This window comes from Rhinopithecus roxellana, chromosome 5 (genome assembly GCF_007565055.1).
Source record: "Rhinopithecus roxellana isolate Shanxi Qingling chromosome 5, ASM756505v1, whole genome shotgun sequence".
NCBI classification, from domain to species: Eukaryota; Metazoa; Chordata; class Mammalia; order Primates; family Cercopithecidae; genus Rhinopithecus; species Rhinopithecus roxellana.
This window is the reverse complement of record NC_044553.1, coordinates 43891267-43908940: the sequence shown is the minus strand read 5'-3', so window position 1 is coordinate 43908940 and position 17674 is coordinate 43891267. Positions and strand designations below refer to the sequence as shown.

At 34.5% G+C, this 17674-nt stretch overlaps 1 protein-coding gene across 9 annotated transcripts in view; it reads left to right on the top strand.

The window, feature by feature from the left end:
- Nucleotides 1-17674, top strand: part of ZNF280D (zinc finger protein 280D) — a 98741-nt gene that overhangs the window by 59729 nt on the left and 21338 nt on the right. For 5 of the 9 annotated variants that reach the window (XM_010374274.2, XM_010374276.2, XM_010374275.2 and 2 more), the window contains 5 exons: nt 1719-2026; nt 2169-2309; nt 10281-10343; nt 14585-14703; nt 14855-14891. In XM_010374274.2, the coding sequence (XP_010372576.2) occupies nt 1719-2026; nt 2169-2309; nt 10281-10343; nt 14585-14703; nt 14855-14891 (668 nt within the window). Of the gene's footprint in view, nt 1-1718; nt 2027-2168; nt 2310-10280; nt 10344-14584; nt 14704-14854; nt 14892-15016; nt 15465-15486; nt 16606-17674 lie in introns of those variants that run through there. The other 4 variants (XM_030930638.1, XM_010374279.2, XM_030930639.1 and 1 more) reach the window with 4 other exon arrangements.

Here is a 17674-nt window from a genome sequence, read left to right as displayed (position 1 = left end):
AGACTTTAATTTTAGGGTTTAATTTTATGCGTAGAAGGAAAAACTTCTAACCATTGTTTTCAGTTCAGTGATAGCTGTTGGGTTAGAGTAGTAGTCCTTTCTAAAAAGTACAACTCAATTAACTTTTCTTGGGTCAGTGGGTTGTTTCAATATTTTATAGGCTTTTTTTGAGCTTTCAGTTGAAAGTGTATATGTTGACTTTAGTTGCTAAACTATAAGATGCTTGAGATCAGGAATCATGTTTTATTTATCTTTGTGTCCCCAGCATCTGGTATAGTGCCTAGAGTGCCATAGGTTCTCAGATGTTTGTTGTAGTTGTTATTACTGAGTTTACTCTGAGAAGCAAGTTCTGCTGGATAGCATTGTGTTTTAAGTGAGCAAACACATGTCTGACTGCATACTGATGATTGTAATTTACTTTTCCCTTTTTGCCTTATATACATCTGTTTTCTCTGACTTCTTTATATACAGTCAGCTCTTGAATATTTGCTCCAGTGGAGGGAAACAGAGGCATGGATAATCCAAAGTGAATAATCCCCAAAACATTTATTTTTGGCTTTGGGTACTTACCTTTGAATGTGGGTATGTCTGTTATTTGAATTAACTAAAACAATATAAAGCCATGCTCTGAAGACATGATAGCAAGAGAAGCTATCCAGCATCCTTCCCTGCAATCCATTCATTCCATGTTGGGACTAGACATGCAGAACACTAATGTAAGCAGTGCAGTCCTCTCTCATTTTTTCCCTTAATAATAATAATAATATTAATGATAATGATACTAAATGTTTTTATAGCACCTTAGAATTAGACTTTCAGTGTACTTTTTCATACATTTTATTGTCTAATTCATACCATAATCCACTGAGGTTAATAAGGCAGGTATTACCCCATGTTATAGATGTGAAGAAGCATAGAGAGGATAAGTTCCTTGTTCAAGGTCACATGGCTAGGAAGGCCTTTTGATTCCTGGTCCAGTGCTATTATATGTTACCCAAGCACATGTATGTCATAGGACTTCCTTATTGACTGTTCCTCAAATACAGGAGGGTATAGTCAAATGATTAACCAGAATGTTGGTAGGCACTGTGTTTTTCATTGTCAACCAACAGATAAAATTAAACATTTTCTCATTCTGAATACTAAATGATGAACTTTGTATTAGTTTACTTTAAGAAAATTCTAAATATTATTTAGCCCTCTACGCAGTATAATAAATTGATATAACTCCTCCTGTAACATTTATAAGCATAAATCTTGGGCACTGAGCCCCTGGAAAGAGGAGATCACATTTACTGTAGATCTGTTTCTTTTATAGTTGTTAAAGGGTAATTTAGGCCTTTCTAGAATTATTTTTCAGGCTTGAGATTTAAATTTTGAGCTCTATGTGAATTTCTTAAAGTTAAGTCAGGGCATAAAAATAGCTATGGAATGTGCTCTTTGTATATTCATATAATTTGTATTAACTCCTAATTATTCACTGATAACTGTGTTAACATATAACTGATAGCAATACAAAATGTAATATTACAACTTAATATCAAGTTTAATATCATTTAATGGTTTGAACATCTAGAATAAATGGGAGACTTACCTGATTATAGTTTATATGTGCTTTTTTCAAAATTCTTGATTTTTAACTATTTTTGGTACCGTGATATTTTAATATTAATGTAATGATTAATCTTTTAAAGCAAATCTTCTCTTTATTTTTGTAGGTTACTATTCGAGCTTCAGTTGGACCTCTGCAATCAGGAGCTTCACCTACACCTTCCATTAGTGCAAGTGCTTCTACCCTTCAGCTCTCACCTCCAAGGACTAAAAATATAACTGCTAAAAATCCTGCAAAATTTAATACAAGTAAACCTAATACAATCAAATCCAACGCAAGTAAACCTAATACAAGTAAGCCTAATGGAAGTAAATCTAAATACAAACCAAAAATCTCTAATATGCAAAAGAAACAAAGCACATTGGCTAGTAGCAATAAAAAAAGTAAAGTCAATACAGCATTGAGGAATTTAAGGTAATCTTTTATTCCTGATATACAATATAATTTAAACTTAAGTATAAAAACTTGTACTTTAGTTAACAGAACATTAATAAGGCTCTTCCTTATTATTTTTGTTTTAAAATATATTTTTATCATTTTTTTATGTCTCCCTAAGGTATCGTCGGGGCATTCACAAGTGCATTGAGTGTTGTTCCGAAATAAAAGATTTTGCAAACCACTTTCCTACGTACGTCCACTGTAGTTTTTGCAGATACAACACTAGCTGTAGCAAAGCCTATGTAAATCATATGATGAGGTAAGATGAATTAAATGTGTAAATTACCAATGAAAATTATAGTTCAGCAAGTTTCTGTTTTGAAAACACAGTTATCCTGTTAGAAGCCAAGGAGCCTATTAGAAGCTCCTCTTCAAGGAGCTGAAAGGATCTAACAATAAGGAACTTTTAGGATGTTGCCTGGTCCTATTTCTCAGCATAGTAACTAGAAATTATGGTACTAAAATTGTAAGAAAAATTAAGATAATGAAATTGGAATAGGTTTGTTAGAGAAATAGTTTTTCTTTTTCACTTTTTTGAGATGGAGTCTCGCTCTGTTGCCCAGGCTGGAATGCGGTGGCATCATCTCAGCTCACTGAAACCTCCGCCTCCTGGGTTCAAGCAATTCTCCTGTCTCAGCCTCCTGAGCAGCTGGGACAACAGGTGTGTGCCACCATGCCTGGCTAATTTTTGGATTTTTAGTAGAGACAGGGTTTCACCATGTTGGCTAGGCTGGTCTCAAGCTCCTGACCTCAAGTAATCTGCCCGCCTTGGCCTCCCAAAGTGCTGGGATTGCAGGCATGAGCCATTGCACCCGGCTGGGAATTAGTTTTTCCATGGAAGTTTTTATTGCCCTATTGGTGTTTATTTTCCAACAGAATTTGAAATTTTTAAATATATTTACTAGATGAATATTTGTAAAATCATGAGTATCATCCTCTTTAAAGCAGTCACTTTGAGAGACTTTAAGATTTTCAGTGGAGTCTGTTTCTCTTTCTGTATTCCAACTGTCTTTTTATCCGTCTGTCAGGCCATCTATACTTGCATCCATTCAGTGAAAATGAGGCACTGTTCCAGTCATGATGCCACTTTTGGAATTCTTTTTCATTAATTCATTCAACTTAGATTATTTGAGTACTTACCATTTACACTATGTTAGGAAAAGCCTTCAGAGTCTGCATTACTTTCATTTAGATCTCACTGGGGGAATACTTTATTCCTTCAGAATGGGTTTGTATTTTTTTTTAAGTAGGCAAAAATTGTTTCGATATAAATCTGAGAGTTTGCTTATTCAAAGTAAGTTTGTTCAATTTTTTTTTCTTTTTTTTTTTTTTTGAGACGGAGTCTCGCTCTGTCGCCCGGGCTGGAGTGCAGTGGCTGGATCTCAGCTCACTGCAAGCTCCGCCTCCCGGGTTTATGCCATTCTCCTGCCTCAGCCTCCCGAGCAGCTGGGACTACAGGCACCAGCCACCTCACCCGGCTAGCTTTTTGTATTTTTTTTTTTTTTAGTAGAGACGGGGTTTCACCGTGTTAGCCAGGATGGTCTCGGGACTCCTGACCTCGTGATCCGCCCGTCTCGGCCTCCCAAAGTGCTGGGATTACAGGCTTGAGCCACCGCGCCTGGCCTCAATTTTTTTTTAAAATCAGGATCAATGTATTGCAAGTGACTTTCTTGCAGATTACACATGACTTCTCTGTTACTTGCTGGTCATTATCAACTACTGCTTTCGAGGATTCTCCTACCGTTCTTGGTGGCTTCCGCACTTCTCTCAGTTTTTCCACATCTTGATGATTGGCCTGACCTCATGGTATCTTGCTGCTTTAGTGCCAGAATTTCACATCAACTTTTAAGTTCATATACTGTCTTTTTTTTTTTTTTCTTGAAACTACAGTACCATTTAAATCTCTTCCTATAAACTGTGCGTTCCTTTTGGATTTCCATTACCCCATGATGTTCAGGGCTTTGACTCCTTTTTGCAGCCTAGTAGCACCCATCTAATTTTGTGTCAACCCCACTGTCAGGACCATCTGTTCTGATTGCGGCTTTTTGTCCTAGAATCTTTTACATTTTTAGTCCTGCTCACTTGGCATAAAGGCCAAGGTAAGATTTGAACCTCTTCCCTTTTGAACTTTCTCTGTGCTCACTTCTAGACTATCAAACGGTCCTTGATTTAATCAACTCTGATTTCAAAAACTTTAATTCTGATTAGGTCTTATTTTTTCTTTTAAAAGACCTCTTTATTTTTACCTTCAACATTTGTTTAATCCTTCTTCAGTACCCTAAAGATTTTATTTTAGTTTTTCAGTTGTTAACCTGGCCTATTAATTAGTCAGTTGTAGGTCATCCTTTTTATTTTTCCTAAAATTAACTCTTTCAACCCCACATATTTGTCCTGTTACCTTCAATCAGATATTAATCTTAAAAATCTAACATGTCCCACTTCCCCATTAACTGTCCTTTCTCCCCCAGTTCACCGACCATATTCAGTTAAATTGGATCTTCATCTCTTTTTCTCTATATGGGTCCTTCTGTTTACAAACATTTTCAGGTATTTAAAAAATTTTTTGGAAGAGGACAATTTGTCCCAACTGCTTATTTTCCTCATTTCTTGTCTTCCTTTTTACTATTAACACTTGTAAAAAGTATTTGCTACCAACTTTATTGTGATTCATTTACCCTGTGAGTATTGCCCCCACCTACCAGCTAACATTCCCCTTTTAAAGATTATCTGTTATGAACATATCACCATATTTACTCACTGTTTTACATTCTTACTCCTCTGTGACTTCTTTAGAGTATTTGACATTGGTGTCACTCACTTTTTAAAACTTAATTTGTTTAATTTTCCTGACAGCCATGTGAAATTAATTAATTTAAAAATTTTTATAGAGACTAGCTCATACTTGTGGAGTACACATGATATTTTGTTACAAGCATACAATATGTAATAAACCCAGAATAACCATCACTTCCAATATTTATTATTTCTTCATTTCTTCTTTTTATTTTTTTTGAGATGGGGTCTCACTCTGTCACCCCAGAGTGCTAGGTGGTGCAGTCAAAGCTCACTGCACCCTCAAACTCCTGGGCTCAAGTGATCCTCCTGCGTTACCCTCCTGAGTAGCTATATAGGTGTGTGCCACCATGCCCATCATTTCTTTGTGATGGGAACATTCACAATATACTCTTCTAATTATTTTGCAGTGTACAAGAAATTTTTGTTCATTGTCATCACACACAGCTGTTAGTGTCATATGGAACTAAAAGCTTCCTTTGCCACTCTTAGGGTTTGGTAGGTCTTTTTATCTTTTTCTCAACTTTAGTGGTACCCTTGCTTCCCTCATTGCATTAGGTGCATCCCACTGAATGGCAGACTCTTCTCTGCATTGTTGATTCTTGTTAGAACCTTGAGGTTTATATATACAGAAGCCTAATTTTCTCCAAAGCATGAGAACCTTTAATTCCTATCCCGTACTAACTCTGTAGCCTCTCAATTGGTCTTTTTCCCTCTGGTCTCATACCTGCCCCAATCCATCCCTGTAAGTTGGTTAATCTTCACCAGATTAATTTTCTTTCTTTTTCCTTTTTTTTTTTTTTGAGAAAGGGTCTCATTCCAACCCGGGCTGGAGTGCAGTGGCTCCATCACAGTTCACTGCAGCCTCAACCTTCTGGGCTCAGGTGATCCTCCTACCTCAGCATCTCAAGTAGCTGGGACTTACAGGCATGCACTACCATGCCCAGATAATTTTTTTGTTTTTTTTTGTAGAGATGGGATTCCCCACCCCTCTTCCGCCGCTGCGCCAGGCCGCATGTTTGTTTTCTACAGTGACTTTTCTGTATTCCTTGTTAGTTCCCAGAATGCCCTGTTCTTTCCTCTCAGTTTACCTTCTTTTTTCAAGTGTCTGATCAAGACAACCATTACTTTCTTTGAATAATTGTATACTATTCATCTATTTTGCCTTTTTCTTTTTTTAAGAGACAGAGTCTTGCTCTGTCATCTCTTACCCAGGTGATCCACCTGCCTCGGCCTCCCAAAGTTTTGGATTACAGGCGTGAGCCACTGTGCCTGGCCCTATTTTGCCTTTTATTGTATTTATTTATGTTTGCATTATCTTCTTGAAAAGAAGGGGATCTTTGTATTATATCACCTAGCACATTACAAACTGCAGATGATAGTCATCATTTGTTTTAATTATAAAAGGTCCTAAATAAAATCTCAAAAGAAGGTGTTCAAAAATCTTGAAGCAGTTGAAGTATTGTTGGAGTAAGATCCTTTCAAAGAAAAGCATCATTAAATGTGTCATTTTTAATTTTTTTAAGCAGCATTTTTTAGGTTCAGTTGTTTAAATTATTGTACCTTATTTGCTTATAGCTTTTAGGTAGTAATAGAAATTATCTGAAAAAATACACAGAAATTACTCTATAATACTGCTATTATTCCTCAAAATGATGTATAAGAAGCATTTTTTTTACATAAAAGAGAATTAAGTTAACATACATAAGTAGTATCTCTTTTTTGTAGCAGAGTTTTATTTCAACCAGGTTCGTGTATTTCATTATGTACCTACTAGGAAGGTATTTGATAAAATTTGCTAAGAAGTATGGCAAGCTGGGGGTGAAGAATCAAACAAGTCTGGATTTGAATCCAAGCTTCACTGTGTATGTGTGGAACTTCGAACAAGTTACTTAATCTGACTCTCAGATTGCGTTTCTTGAAAAGAAAGTTACTGTGATTATTAGAAAAACTGTATTAAAGTGCTTAATAACAATTTGCACTTAGGAGATGTTCAAGTAATGACAGCTATTAATTTCTAAGTTGTCATTATTAGGATTGGGGGAGTCCTTGATTGTAATTTTCACAATTTAGAAGGGGAAATAAATTTACCTAGCTTAATGTGATAAACGACTATGAAAGTACAGAGGAGGTAAAGATGAAATCTTTAAACAAGAAGTAAGGGAAGATTTTCTGTAAATTTCACTTAGGCTTTGAGGGATGATTTTTTAAATTTCCAAGGAAAAAGAAAGCTGGTATAAAAATCTGTTTCTTATGCAGTAGGTAAGACAGAGTACTGAATTTTAAAAAGATCTACTTCATTATAAATTTTACATAAATGTATTGACACTAAATGATAATGGTAGGACTAGTTAGACTATTATGATAACATCATAACTGGTCTTCTGCCTACAGTTTTCCCTCTTTTTTCCAGTTCCTCCTTTCTTTTACTGTAGGCAAATCTGGGCAGGTCATTCTTTGGCCTAAAGTCCTTTCCTAACATTGGTAGAATGAAGTTCAGATTTTCTGGAAAATATAATACCTTTCCATATCAAATTTCTAACTACTTTTCAACTCCTTCAACTCCTTTTATTCTCTTGAAAATTCTTCTGTATCTTCAGTTACTCTTTGCTTTGCTGGGAAGTGAAGCAGTAAGAACCTTCTAACTGCAGTGAACTCCTAATTGTTAGCTGGCTTCTACCTCATTTGTCTGCAGCTTTCCTTCATGCAACCACAAACTCTGTATGTGTCACCATTGATTTTTATCTTGTGTTAATTATTTATGAATATGTATTCATTGATTTAGCAAATATTTATTGGGCATTCATTCTCTGCTGGCCCCTCTCTCCCTCAAACACTCTCCGCAACCAACCATAAGCTCTAGGGCAGGCTGCTTGCCTTTGTTATTGTATCATCAGTCTCTAGTCCAGTGTCTTAAAATTGTTAAAGAAATTGTTCCTTTTATGTTTCTTAGAAAGTAAAGTTTTTATTTATATGTAATCAAGATTATGAAGAAAATACAGTTAAAGGAGGTTTTTGACCTCAGTTTTCTTGAGGTATAATTTATACACAATACAATTCAACTATTTTTAGAGAATTGCTTAATGAATTTTGATAATTATATACTGTCAGCTAACCAGGTAAGGGATTTTTAAATATTAGGTTTTAACATTATATTTTTACTATATTGTAATAAAAAACGTTTCTTAGATTTATTTCTGTATTGCTGTTACTTTTATGGAGAGCTAATAGGAAGAAGAGTAGTATTTTTTTTTCTTTTTATTTGTGAGCTATGAATTCACTTTTCCCTTCCTATGATACACAAAACTGTAAGTACAGAAATAAATACAGATAAATCAAATAGATGGCAGAAATCCCTTTTTATAAATGAGAAACTCTAAAACAGAATTCAGGAACTAAAGATTTATAATTATCAACATTATGATCTGGTATAAGTTGTAGACAGATGTAGAGGCTATCAAAAGACCTTATACTGTAATATTTTCTCTCCTCTTACATTTAATAGATAAATAAACCAAAAACAGTCTGCTTGTTGGAAGAGAAAGAATAAAGAGCTTTTAAATCTCATTTAAAAATAACTTATTTTGGTTCACGTGTTTTAGTAATCAAACAAAATCTTAGACTTATTTCTCTGAGGAAATATAGTTGTGTATACAAGTTTTTGCATATAATTTCGGAGCTTCCCAACTTCCCAATGTACTCTTCTAACAAAACTTTGTTTTTGTGATACCATCTTAAATTTGTAAACTCTAATAGTAATTACTCCTAGGTTAAAGAAATGACTATTAGAAATCTGAGGATATTTTCTGGGGATTACAGCTAGTGACACATACAGTCTGTGATTGCATGAAGGAAAGCTGCAGATAGATGGGTAGGAAAATATATATATATATATATGTGTGTATTTTCAGCTACATCCATGTCCCTACAAAGAACACGAACTCATTCTGTTTTATGGTTGCATAGCATTCCATGGTGTATATGTGCCACATTTTCTTAATCCAGTCTGTCATTGATGGACATTTGGGTTGGTTCCAAGTCTTTGTTATTGTGAATAGTGCTGCAATAAACATACGTGTGCATGTGTCTTTATAGCACCATGATTTATAATCCTTTGGGTATATACCCAGTAATGGGATGGCTGGGTCAAATAGTATTTCTAGTTCTAGATCCTTAAGGAATCGCCACACTGGGAAGACTACATTTTGAAATACAGTAGTCCCCCTTATCTGCTGGGGTATATATTCCAAGACCCCCAGTGAATGCCTGAAACTGTGGATAGTATTAAGCTCTATGTGTACTGTACTTTTTTTCCTATGCATACATACATATAATAAAGGCTTCTTTATAAATTACACACAGTAACATAATTAGCAACAATAATATAATAATTATAGTAACAATATACTGTAATAAAAGTTATATGAATGTAGTCTGTCTCTCTTAAAATATCTTACTGTGCTGTACGTGGGTAACAGAAGCCACGGAAAGTGAAACATGGGTAATGGCAATGAGGAGGGACAGCTGTAAGCTGTGAGGTGATGTTTGTGCTGTTGGTCTAATACTGGCTTTCTAGTACAGGAAACTTTCCTTACTGGAATTAAAAGGGTATATAGAAGCTATTATCATGGACTACAAAATTTGGTTAGTTTTCTTTTCTGTGCTGAGAGGAAACATTATTTTAACTCATGAGTTCCTCTTTTTTTTTTTTTATTTTAAAAAAATAACCCTGTACTAGAAAGCCAGGCTCAGTGGCCTGCCTCTGTAGTTTCAGCTACGCAGGAGACTGAGGCAGAAGGATCACTTGAGCCCAGGAGTTTGATTCCAGCTGGGCAACATAGTGAGATCCATCTCTCAAAAGAAGAAGAAAAAAAGTCTACTAGTAATTACAAGGAACACTGTAAATGTTTGAATTTACAGATGGTAAGCAGTGGCATTTAGCTCAAGTTCTGTTTACTTCCCAGATCATTTGGATCCTACCTCCTTCCCCCTATACAAATATGTTAAGATTGGAGAGTAATAAAAAAGAATTATTATTGATAACTGTTCATATTATAGCACACGTGTTATTAACAAAAATTTAGAATTGTTTTCAACTCTTAGTAAATCAAAATATTTAATTTGATGCTCTTTACATATTTAGTTTGATACTCTTCACATTTTCTTAATTCTCAGTATTTCCTTTTTTAATATGATGGTAAGGTACAGTGCTAACCATCTAAGAATATGCCTAGGAAAATAGTGTCATTAGAATATAATAGGTAAGATGGAATATAAGGTAAAATATTGAATTAAATGGAAGTAACTGGCTTCCATGTTATTATTTACATTATAATCTTTTATTAAAAACTAGAAACTTAAGTATGGAGTTGAAACATAGTTATAAATTAAGACTTACTGTATAATAAAATTCTTACAATCTCTTTTGTTTCTCCAGCTTTCATAGTAACCGTCCAAGCAAAAGATTTTGTATTTTTAAGAAGCATTCAGAAAATCTCAGGTAACTAGTTGATCTTTTTTTACTCTTTCTGTTGAAAAATTGTAATGACTTAAATTTTTTTAACACAACAGCTTTATTGAGGTAGAATTAGCATATCATACAATTTATGTGTTTATAGGTTTTAGTATATTCACAGAGTTCTGCAGCAATCACCAGTTAGTTTTAGTACTAAAACCCTGTACCTATTAGTGGTCATTCCTCTCTGGCTGTCCCCATCCCTAAACAACAACTAGTCTACTTTCTGTCTGTGTAATATTTGCCCATTCTGGGCATTTCATATAAAAAATGATACATGATATGGGCCTCTGTGACTGGCTTCTTTCATTTAGCATAATGTTTTCAAGATTCATCTGTGTTGTAGCATGTATCAGTATTTCGTTGTTAAAAATTGCTGCATAATATTCCATTGTGAAGATATATCATAGTTTATTGATTTAGATTGCCTTCATTTTGAGGCCTTATGAATAATACTACTGTGAACATATGTGTGCATGTTTTTGTATGGACATGTATTTTTATTTCTCTTTAGTATATACTTACAATTGGAATTGCTGGATTATTGATAACTCCATGCTGAGCCTTTGAGGAACTACCAGACTGTTTTCCAAAGTAGCTCCACTGTTTTTTTTTTTTTTTTTTTTTTTTTTTTTTTTTTTTTTTTTTTTTTTTTTGAGGCGGAGTCTCGCTCTGTCGCCCGGACTGGAGTGCAGTGGCTGGATCTCAGCTCACTGCAAGCTCCGCCTCCCGGGTTTACGCCATTCTCCTGCCTCAGCCTCCCGAGTAGCTGGGACTACAGGCACCCACCACCTCGCCCGGCTAGTTTTTGTATTTTTAGTAGAGACGGGGTTTCACCGTGTTAGCCAGGATGGTCTCGATCTCCTGACCTCGTGATCCGCCCGTCTCGGCCTCCCAAAGTGCTGGGATTACAGGCTTGAGCCACCGCGCCCGGCCGCTCCACTGTTTTACAATCCCACCAGCAGTGTTTGAGGGTTCCAGTTTCTCCACATCTTTGCCAACACTTTTTATTATCTCTTTTTGATTATAGTCACCCTAATGGGTATAAAGTGGTATCTCATTGTGGTTTGCTATAACTTTTTTTAAACCTGATGTTAGGTGCCTAATTTGAAAATATAAATGATTGCTACTGGACATTAGAGAGTGGTGTTCATTGTATTCTTAGACCAGAAGTGTGATTAGCCATTGTTCTCTTGCTGAATTTATTTCAGTGGAAAGGTGGTGTCCAGAGGAAACCTTGATGCATTTGCATTGTAAAATGAGAACAAAAATAAGACTTTCCAACAATATTTGAATATTTAAAAGATAGCTAAGCTATCTAGTAAAGGAATGAACACTTCTTTAGTTTTGAAGTAAATTTCCTTTAACCACTGGAATTCTTGAAATCAGTATATGATTTTTATAATTCTTATATTTCCTTTTGAAAATAAAGAGAATTATACAATTTTATTACTATACAGAAAGAACTGTTGATAAAATTTTCTAAAGGCATTGATAGTTATCTTTGGTTATACCACACACTTAGAATCCACTGAGCACTATTGTTTCATATACTTGTGATTTCTTGAACTTTCTTTGTTCATTTTATGTTGCCATTGCTCCTTGAATTGTCAGTGTCTTTGTTCCACCAAGCTGATCTGTAGAGATAAGTTTAGCCAATCTTATTTTGATGCTTTGGATTAGTGGAAAATGTAGAAGAGGGGATGATATGTCTCAGGACCTTTGCATTTATTATTTCCTATGCCTAGTTTGCTTTTCTCCAGATACTGTATGGTTAGCTCTTTTGTCTCCTTTAGGCCTCTACATTGATTGAGTGAGTCTTTCCTTGACTACAAAATTTACAACTGTATCCTCTTCCCTTTGCTTTATCCCAGCATTCCCTATCTCCTTTTTATGTTTTACTTTTGTCTAGATCATCTAACATACTTTTATTTTACTTGCTTATTGCCTGTGTTCTCTCACTACATTGTGTGTGGTTTGGTTTTTTTGTCTATGCCTGGCACATAGTAGGCACTTAGTAAATATTTCTTGAATAAATTAATGTATATATGAAAAATGACGTATGTGGAAAATAGGTCCCATCTGTGATGTTAAACTAGTAGCTCACAGGGAGAGAACATTTCATTCAATTTTTAAAATATATTAGTACTACTTTTAAAATATTTACTGAATCTGGGGAAATAATTAAGGTACATTAGATGTTACCTTTACTAAAAACAGTTAGAAGAGTGAATATGGTATTATTGCATGCTAAGAATGAGAGTTTAATTAAATTTTTACCTCATTATTGTCAAGCTCAGTTGTGTGTTTAGTTTCTCAATGGACTATGTGATTTTAAAGATCTGGGATGTTTTTTCACTTAACTTGGGTAGTCTCAAATTGAAAACTGTTCAATTTCTGTGAACGGAGCTTAGCATATTTATAATTCTATATGATACTAATTAATGTAATTACTCTTATTGAAATGGACTATTCATACTGTAACTATTTTTTGTGTATCTATCTTGCACATAAAGTAGCAAGTCCTGTAAAGGTAACAGTGATAAAGCAGTGTTGGAACCAACCTTCAGGGAATGTACAGTAGAGTTTATTGGGTGGGAATTAAGGTCTGAACATAAATAACTATGAATTTTAATAAGTGCAATGAGAGTTATTTCAGAGAGGAAAAAGATTACAGTTCTTGTAGTGATCTGGATAGGTATTAGGCCTACTTGGCTTTAAAGGATGGATATTGTTTCTACTGGTAGAAGAGGCACGGGGGCATTCTAGTTCAATAGACTAAATTTTTTTCAAGAGTTCTGTTTATAATTTAAATTACTTTAGGCAACTTAACATCATTTATACATTTAACATAATTGATTTTCTTTTAAATAGCACTTCAAATGCTTGGTGTAACAAACTCCCAAGTGCTTAACTCTTATAAGAAATTAAATATATAGTGGCTAAGTTCTCTGAAGTATTTTACAGGCTTAATATTTTAAAACACCTTTCAGCTGAAAATCACACAAGTCTAAATGCATTTTAAATTAGAATCTTAATGTACTTTATGTCAAGTATATTCAAATACTTCAAATAGCAAATGCTAAACAGTTAGATCCAGTGAGGACAAAAGCTATTCCTGTACCCAAAAATAAAGTATTGATAACTAGGGACTTGTTTCCTAACTTCTTTAAAAATTTATAATAATTACACATTTCATTTAAGAACTACAGCACTCAGGCCAGGCGTGGTGGCTCATGCCTGTAATCCCAGCACTTTGGGAGGCCGAGGAGGGCCGATTACAAGGTCAGAAGTTCGAGACCAGCCTGACCAACATGATGAAACCCTGTCTCTACTAAAAATACTAAAATTAACCGGGTGTGGTAGCATGCGCCTATGGTCCCAGCTACTCAGGGGGCTGAGGCAAGAGAATCGCTTGAACCCAGGAGGTAGAGATTGCAGTGAGCTGAGATCACACCACTGCACTCCAGCCTGGGTGACAGAGCGAGACTCCCTAGTTCACAGTGCTGAGATGATGAGGAACTCAAGTTTGCGGACTTTAGTATTTTATTAACTACTTTAGCTAGTTCAGTGTTAAATAAGAATAATACCAACCTTGATGGTTGTAGCGAGAATGAGATGAAATAATACATGGGAAAACTCTTGACACATAATATACAGTCGATGGTGGCTATAACATGATCTGTTTTTAAAGCCTTCCCATTTTTCTTCTGATTTTATCTCCAACTAAATAAAACACCAGCTTCTAAGTAAGCTCCATTTGAGCATAGACAGTACTATTTTTTTTGTTCACCATTATATTCACAATACCTAGTAGTACAGTATTATAAAAATAGCTCCAGTAAATATCAAGTGAATGAATATGCTATCTTCACTTTGCAGATGAGTGGGAGGACAAATAGAGTGTGACTTGCGTAAGTTACACAAGTTGGTTGTGGAGCCAAGACTGACTCTAGGTCTTCTGACTCCTAACTTTTAACAATTGGTATGACAGGTAAAAGTATAAAATAAATACTTCCTGTAAATAAATGGTAGCATAATTTGGACATGGCTGTGTCATTTTCCAGAGAATAATTTCAGTTTATATCAAATTTATATAACAAAAATGGGAAGTTATAATTACGTATGACACAAAAAGCAAATTATGGAAAAATAATCATCGAACTTGTAGATGAATTTTCGTAAAAAATAAAAATCTTTTTTTAATGCTATTTTCTTTTTTTTAGGGGCATTACTGGAGTGTGCCTTAATTGTGATTTCCTAAGTGATGTTTCTGGCTTAGATAATATGGCTACACACTTAAGTCAACATACAACTCATACTTGCCAAGTTGTAATGCAGAAAGGTACGTCATATTTAACCGTGCTTCTTTGGATTTTTGATTTTTATTCCAGTATTTTTGGTCATCCACAATATGGTCTCTTTACTAAATCATTATTCTCACTCATCATATTTCATATGCTGTTGTAAATGTAAAACTTTTCTTCTAATTTCAGTTTCTGTTTGTATCCCAACTTCTGAGCACCTTTCTGAGTAAGTTTATTTTTTATTCAGTGCATTTTACTTTGATGGATTTTAGCACTACTGCATTTTTAAATGTATCATTAATACGAATGAAAAGTATTAAAGTATTTTGTTTTTTTTTTTTTTTTTTAAAGCTGCTTGTTGAAATAGGTTCCTGCTCTATGGAGCTCGTGACCTGGTGCAAGACAAGTTGGAATTTCCTAAGTTCAAAGTTCTGAGATGTTTTCTTACACAAAGGCAGTTGAGCAGCCAAGTTCATGACACTAGCTCTCATTATTCAGCTCTTTTCAGCTTTCAAAGGGGACTAGATTCTTATTCCACCTTATCTTTGTGTCAGGTTGACATATCTTAACATATTTTTTTCTCCAGTTTGCGCTGTCTAAAAATAACATTTGTTGCTATGGCCTTTTCTTTGCTTACAATAATTTTTGTTTTTCTCTGCTGTACTTGCCTTCAGAATAATAGATTCCAAATTATATGGCTGTTTGTCTTTTTGTCTATTTGTCTGCTTTCTTAATTTCTTATACGTCTTAAGTTTTAGGCCAGATAATTGTCTTTTTCCTCATTCGTTGTCTGTCATTGTGCTGTTTTTCTTATTTTTCAGATGCAGAAGCAGCCCAGAGATTTCAAAAAATGTCCAGGGTATACCTGGACAGTGTCCCCCTTCGATGGACACAACTGATGCCTGTTCTCTCTTTCCAAGGAATGTGAATAATTTGACTGTGGGACCTGCTCTTAGGTTGTGGCCTCAAGAAATCAGATCTTGGGGTGACTCCCTTTCTACATGGCTGGCCTCCCATAAGGCTGATGCTGTTTGGCCAGAGATGGCTTTAAGGCCCACCAAATTGAGCATACTTCCCACTGGGGGCTTTGGCTTATGATCTTAAGCTTATGAGTCGATTATGACCAAGAAAAGCCCATCAAATCACTGCTTCAGCATCCAAGTTGAAGTTTAGTCATTTTGGCTGCTGCCTTTAAATCTTTCTGTAGCATGAATGCAGTCCAAGGAATATAAAAGCTCTAGTTGTTAAGAAACCATGGCTACTTTCATATCCTTGGAACAACAGGTCTCCACAATTATGTTCCAAAATTGCAGTTATTTTTACTGACATATAAAATCTATTAACCAGTATTAATTCTGTAATTTGTTTAACAATACCAATTCTTGCATTTTGATTTTTTAAAAATTAATTTAATTTTAATAGCTTGGTTTTATGTTCTCAAATTTATCAATGTCTATTTTATGATGTCTATTTTTATATTACATTATTTAAAATTTGTTCAGTGTTTGTTTTAAGAACTCCAAGAGATTTCTTAGAATTCTCTACAGATTTTGTATAGCTGCCTATTTGTAGATTTTAAATTTGGCTGTTACTCAGCCCATAGACATTATTAGATACTCTGTCCTATTGGGATTATTATTAATATTACCTTTATTGTGAGTTCTTAGGTGTAAAGAATTGGCAGTACTACTTGTAGACCTTAAGAGCCAGTTTTAAAGTTACATATTTGTGGGTCTAGGATGTAATATCTACTTAGCCATTAATGTAGCTCCTTTGGATAAAGGTAACATGTTAAAAAACATACATATGGTAACCAGTAATGCATGTATTTCTTTCCTTTATATATTTTAAATTTGTCATGTGTTTATTTTAGTTACATTGAATATAGATCTGAACACTTTTGATACTATTATTCTTTTAATAAAAATTATATTGTTTAAGTGCCTCAGGAATTATTTGCTGATGAATAAAGGGTGTAGATTTTATCCTATAAATAGGAACATTGCTCTAATTGTTATATGGAAGCCTTGTTACTTGGCTGCAGACAGTGCTATATCTACTTAGTATACCTTGCATTTTTTTTCTTGCAGCAGAATGGAAAGGTTACTATACTAATTTCTTAAATTTTAAAGACTAGCAAAATGCCTTTTGTGATCTTAATAGCCATAAGGATAGGCAGGCCAGTTTAGATGACCAGTTAAAGCCAGTTTAGATGACCACTTATTATATGATGTGTTTCTTGCAATTATCAAAAGAGTTTAATCTAATAGTTCTGAGTTTCCAAACTAATTTATATTTTAAGTGAAAGGTTTTCCAAAATCTCCACAAGTGGTTTGTTTCTTAGTAGTGGACTTAGTGATATACTAGTTTTTTTTTTCTTCCTTATTTTTCTCTAAGAATTTTGGTTATCTACTCTCTCTACCCAGTTTTTAAAAGTTTATCCAGAAACAATAACTTTTTCCATTTTTAACATTAGTTCATTTACAGATATTCACCTTACCTTGGTCATAGGTCAAAAATAGGATAAGCCACATTCTTAATATAGTAATTTAGGAGTACAGTCAATCCTTCATATCCTTGAGTTTTATGTCTATAGATTTAGCCAACCATGGATTGAAAGTATTTTGGGGGAAAAACCATAACAAATAACAATACAACAATAAAAAATACAAACAAAAAATACAGTTTAAGAGCTATTTACATAGCATTTACATTGTATAAGTGACCTGAGCATCTGAGGATTTTGTTATTCCTGGTGGAGGTTTGGGGAGGTACAGGGACCTGGGGGGGGGGGGGGAAGGGCAGTTTCTGTAACCAATCCCCTACCAATACCAGGGAATGACTGTACTGCTTTGTGGTCTTACATAAAATTTTGTTTTTTATAGTATATATCAACTTCATTTTCTTAAAGTATGAACTCTTAAAGTTCTGTCACCAATAAAATCATTTTTTAAAAATTTGGTTCAAATAAATCACTTGGCAGTCAGTACAGAATTTGCTTATTGTAAG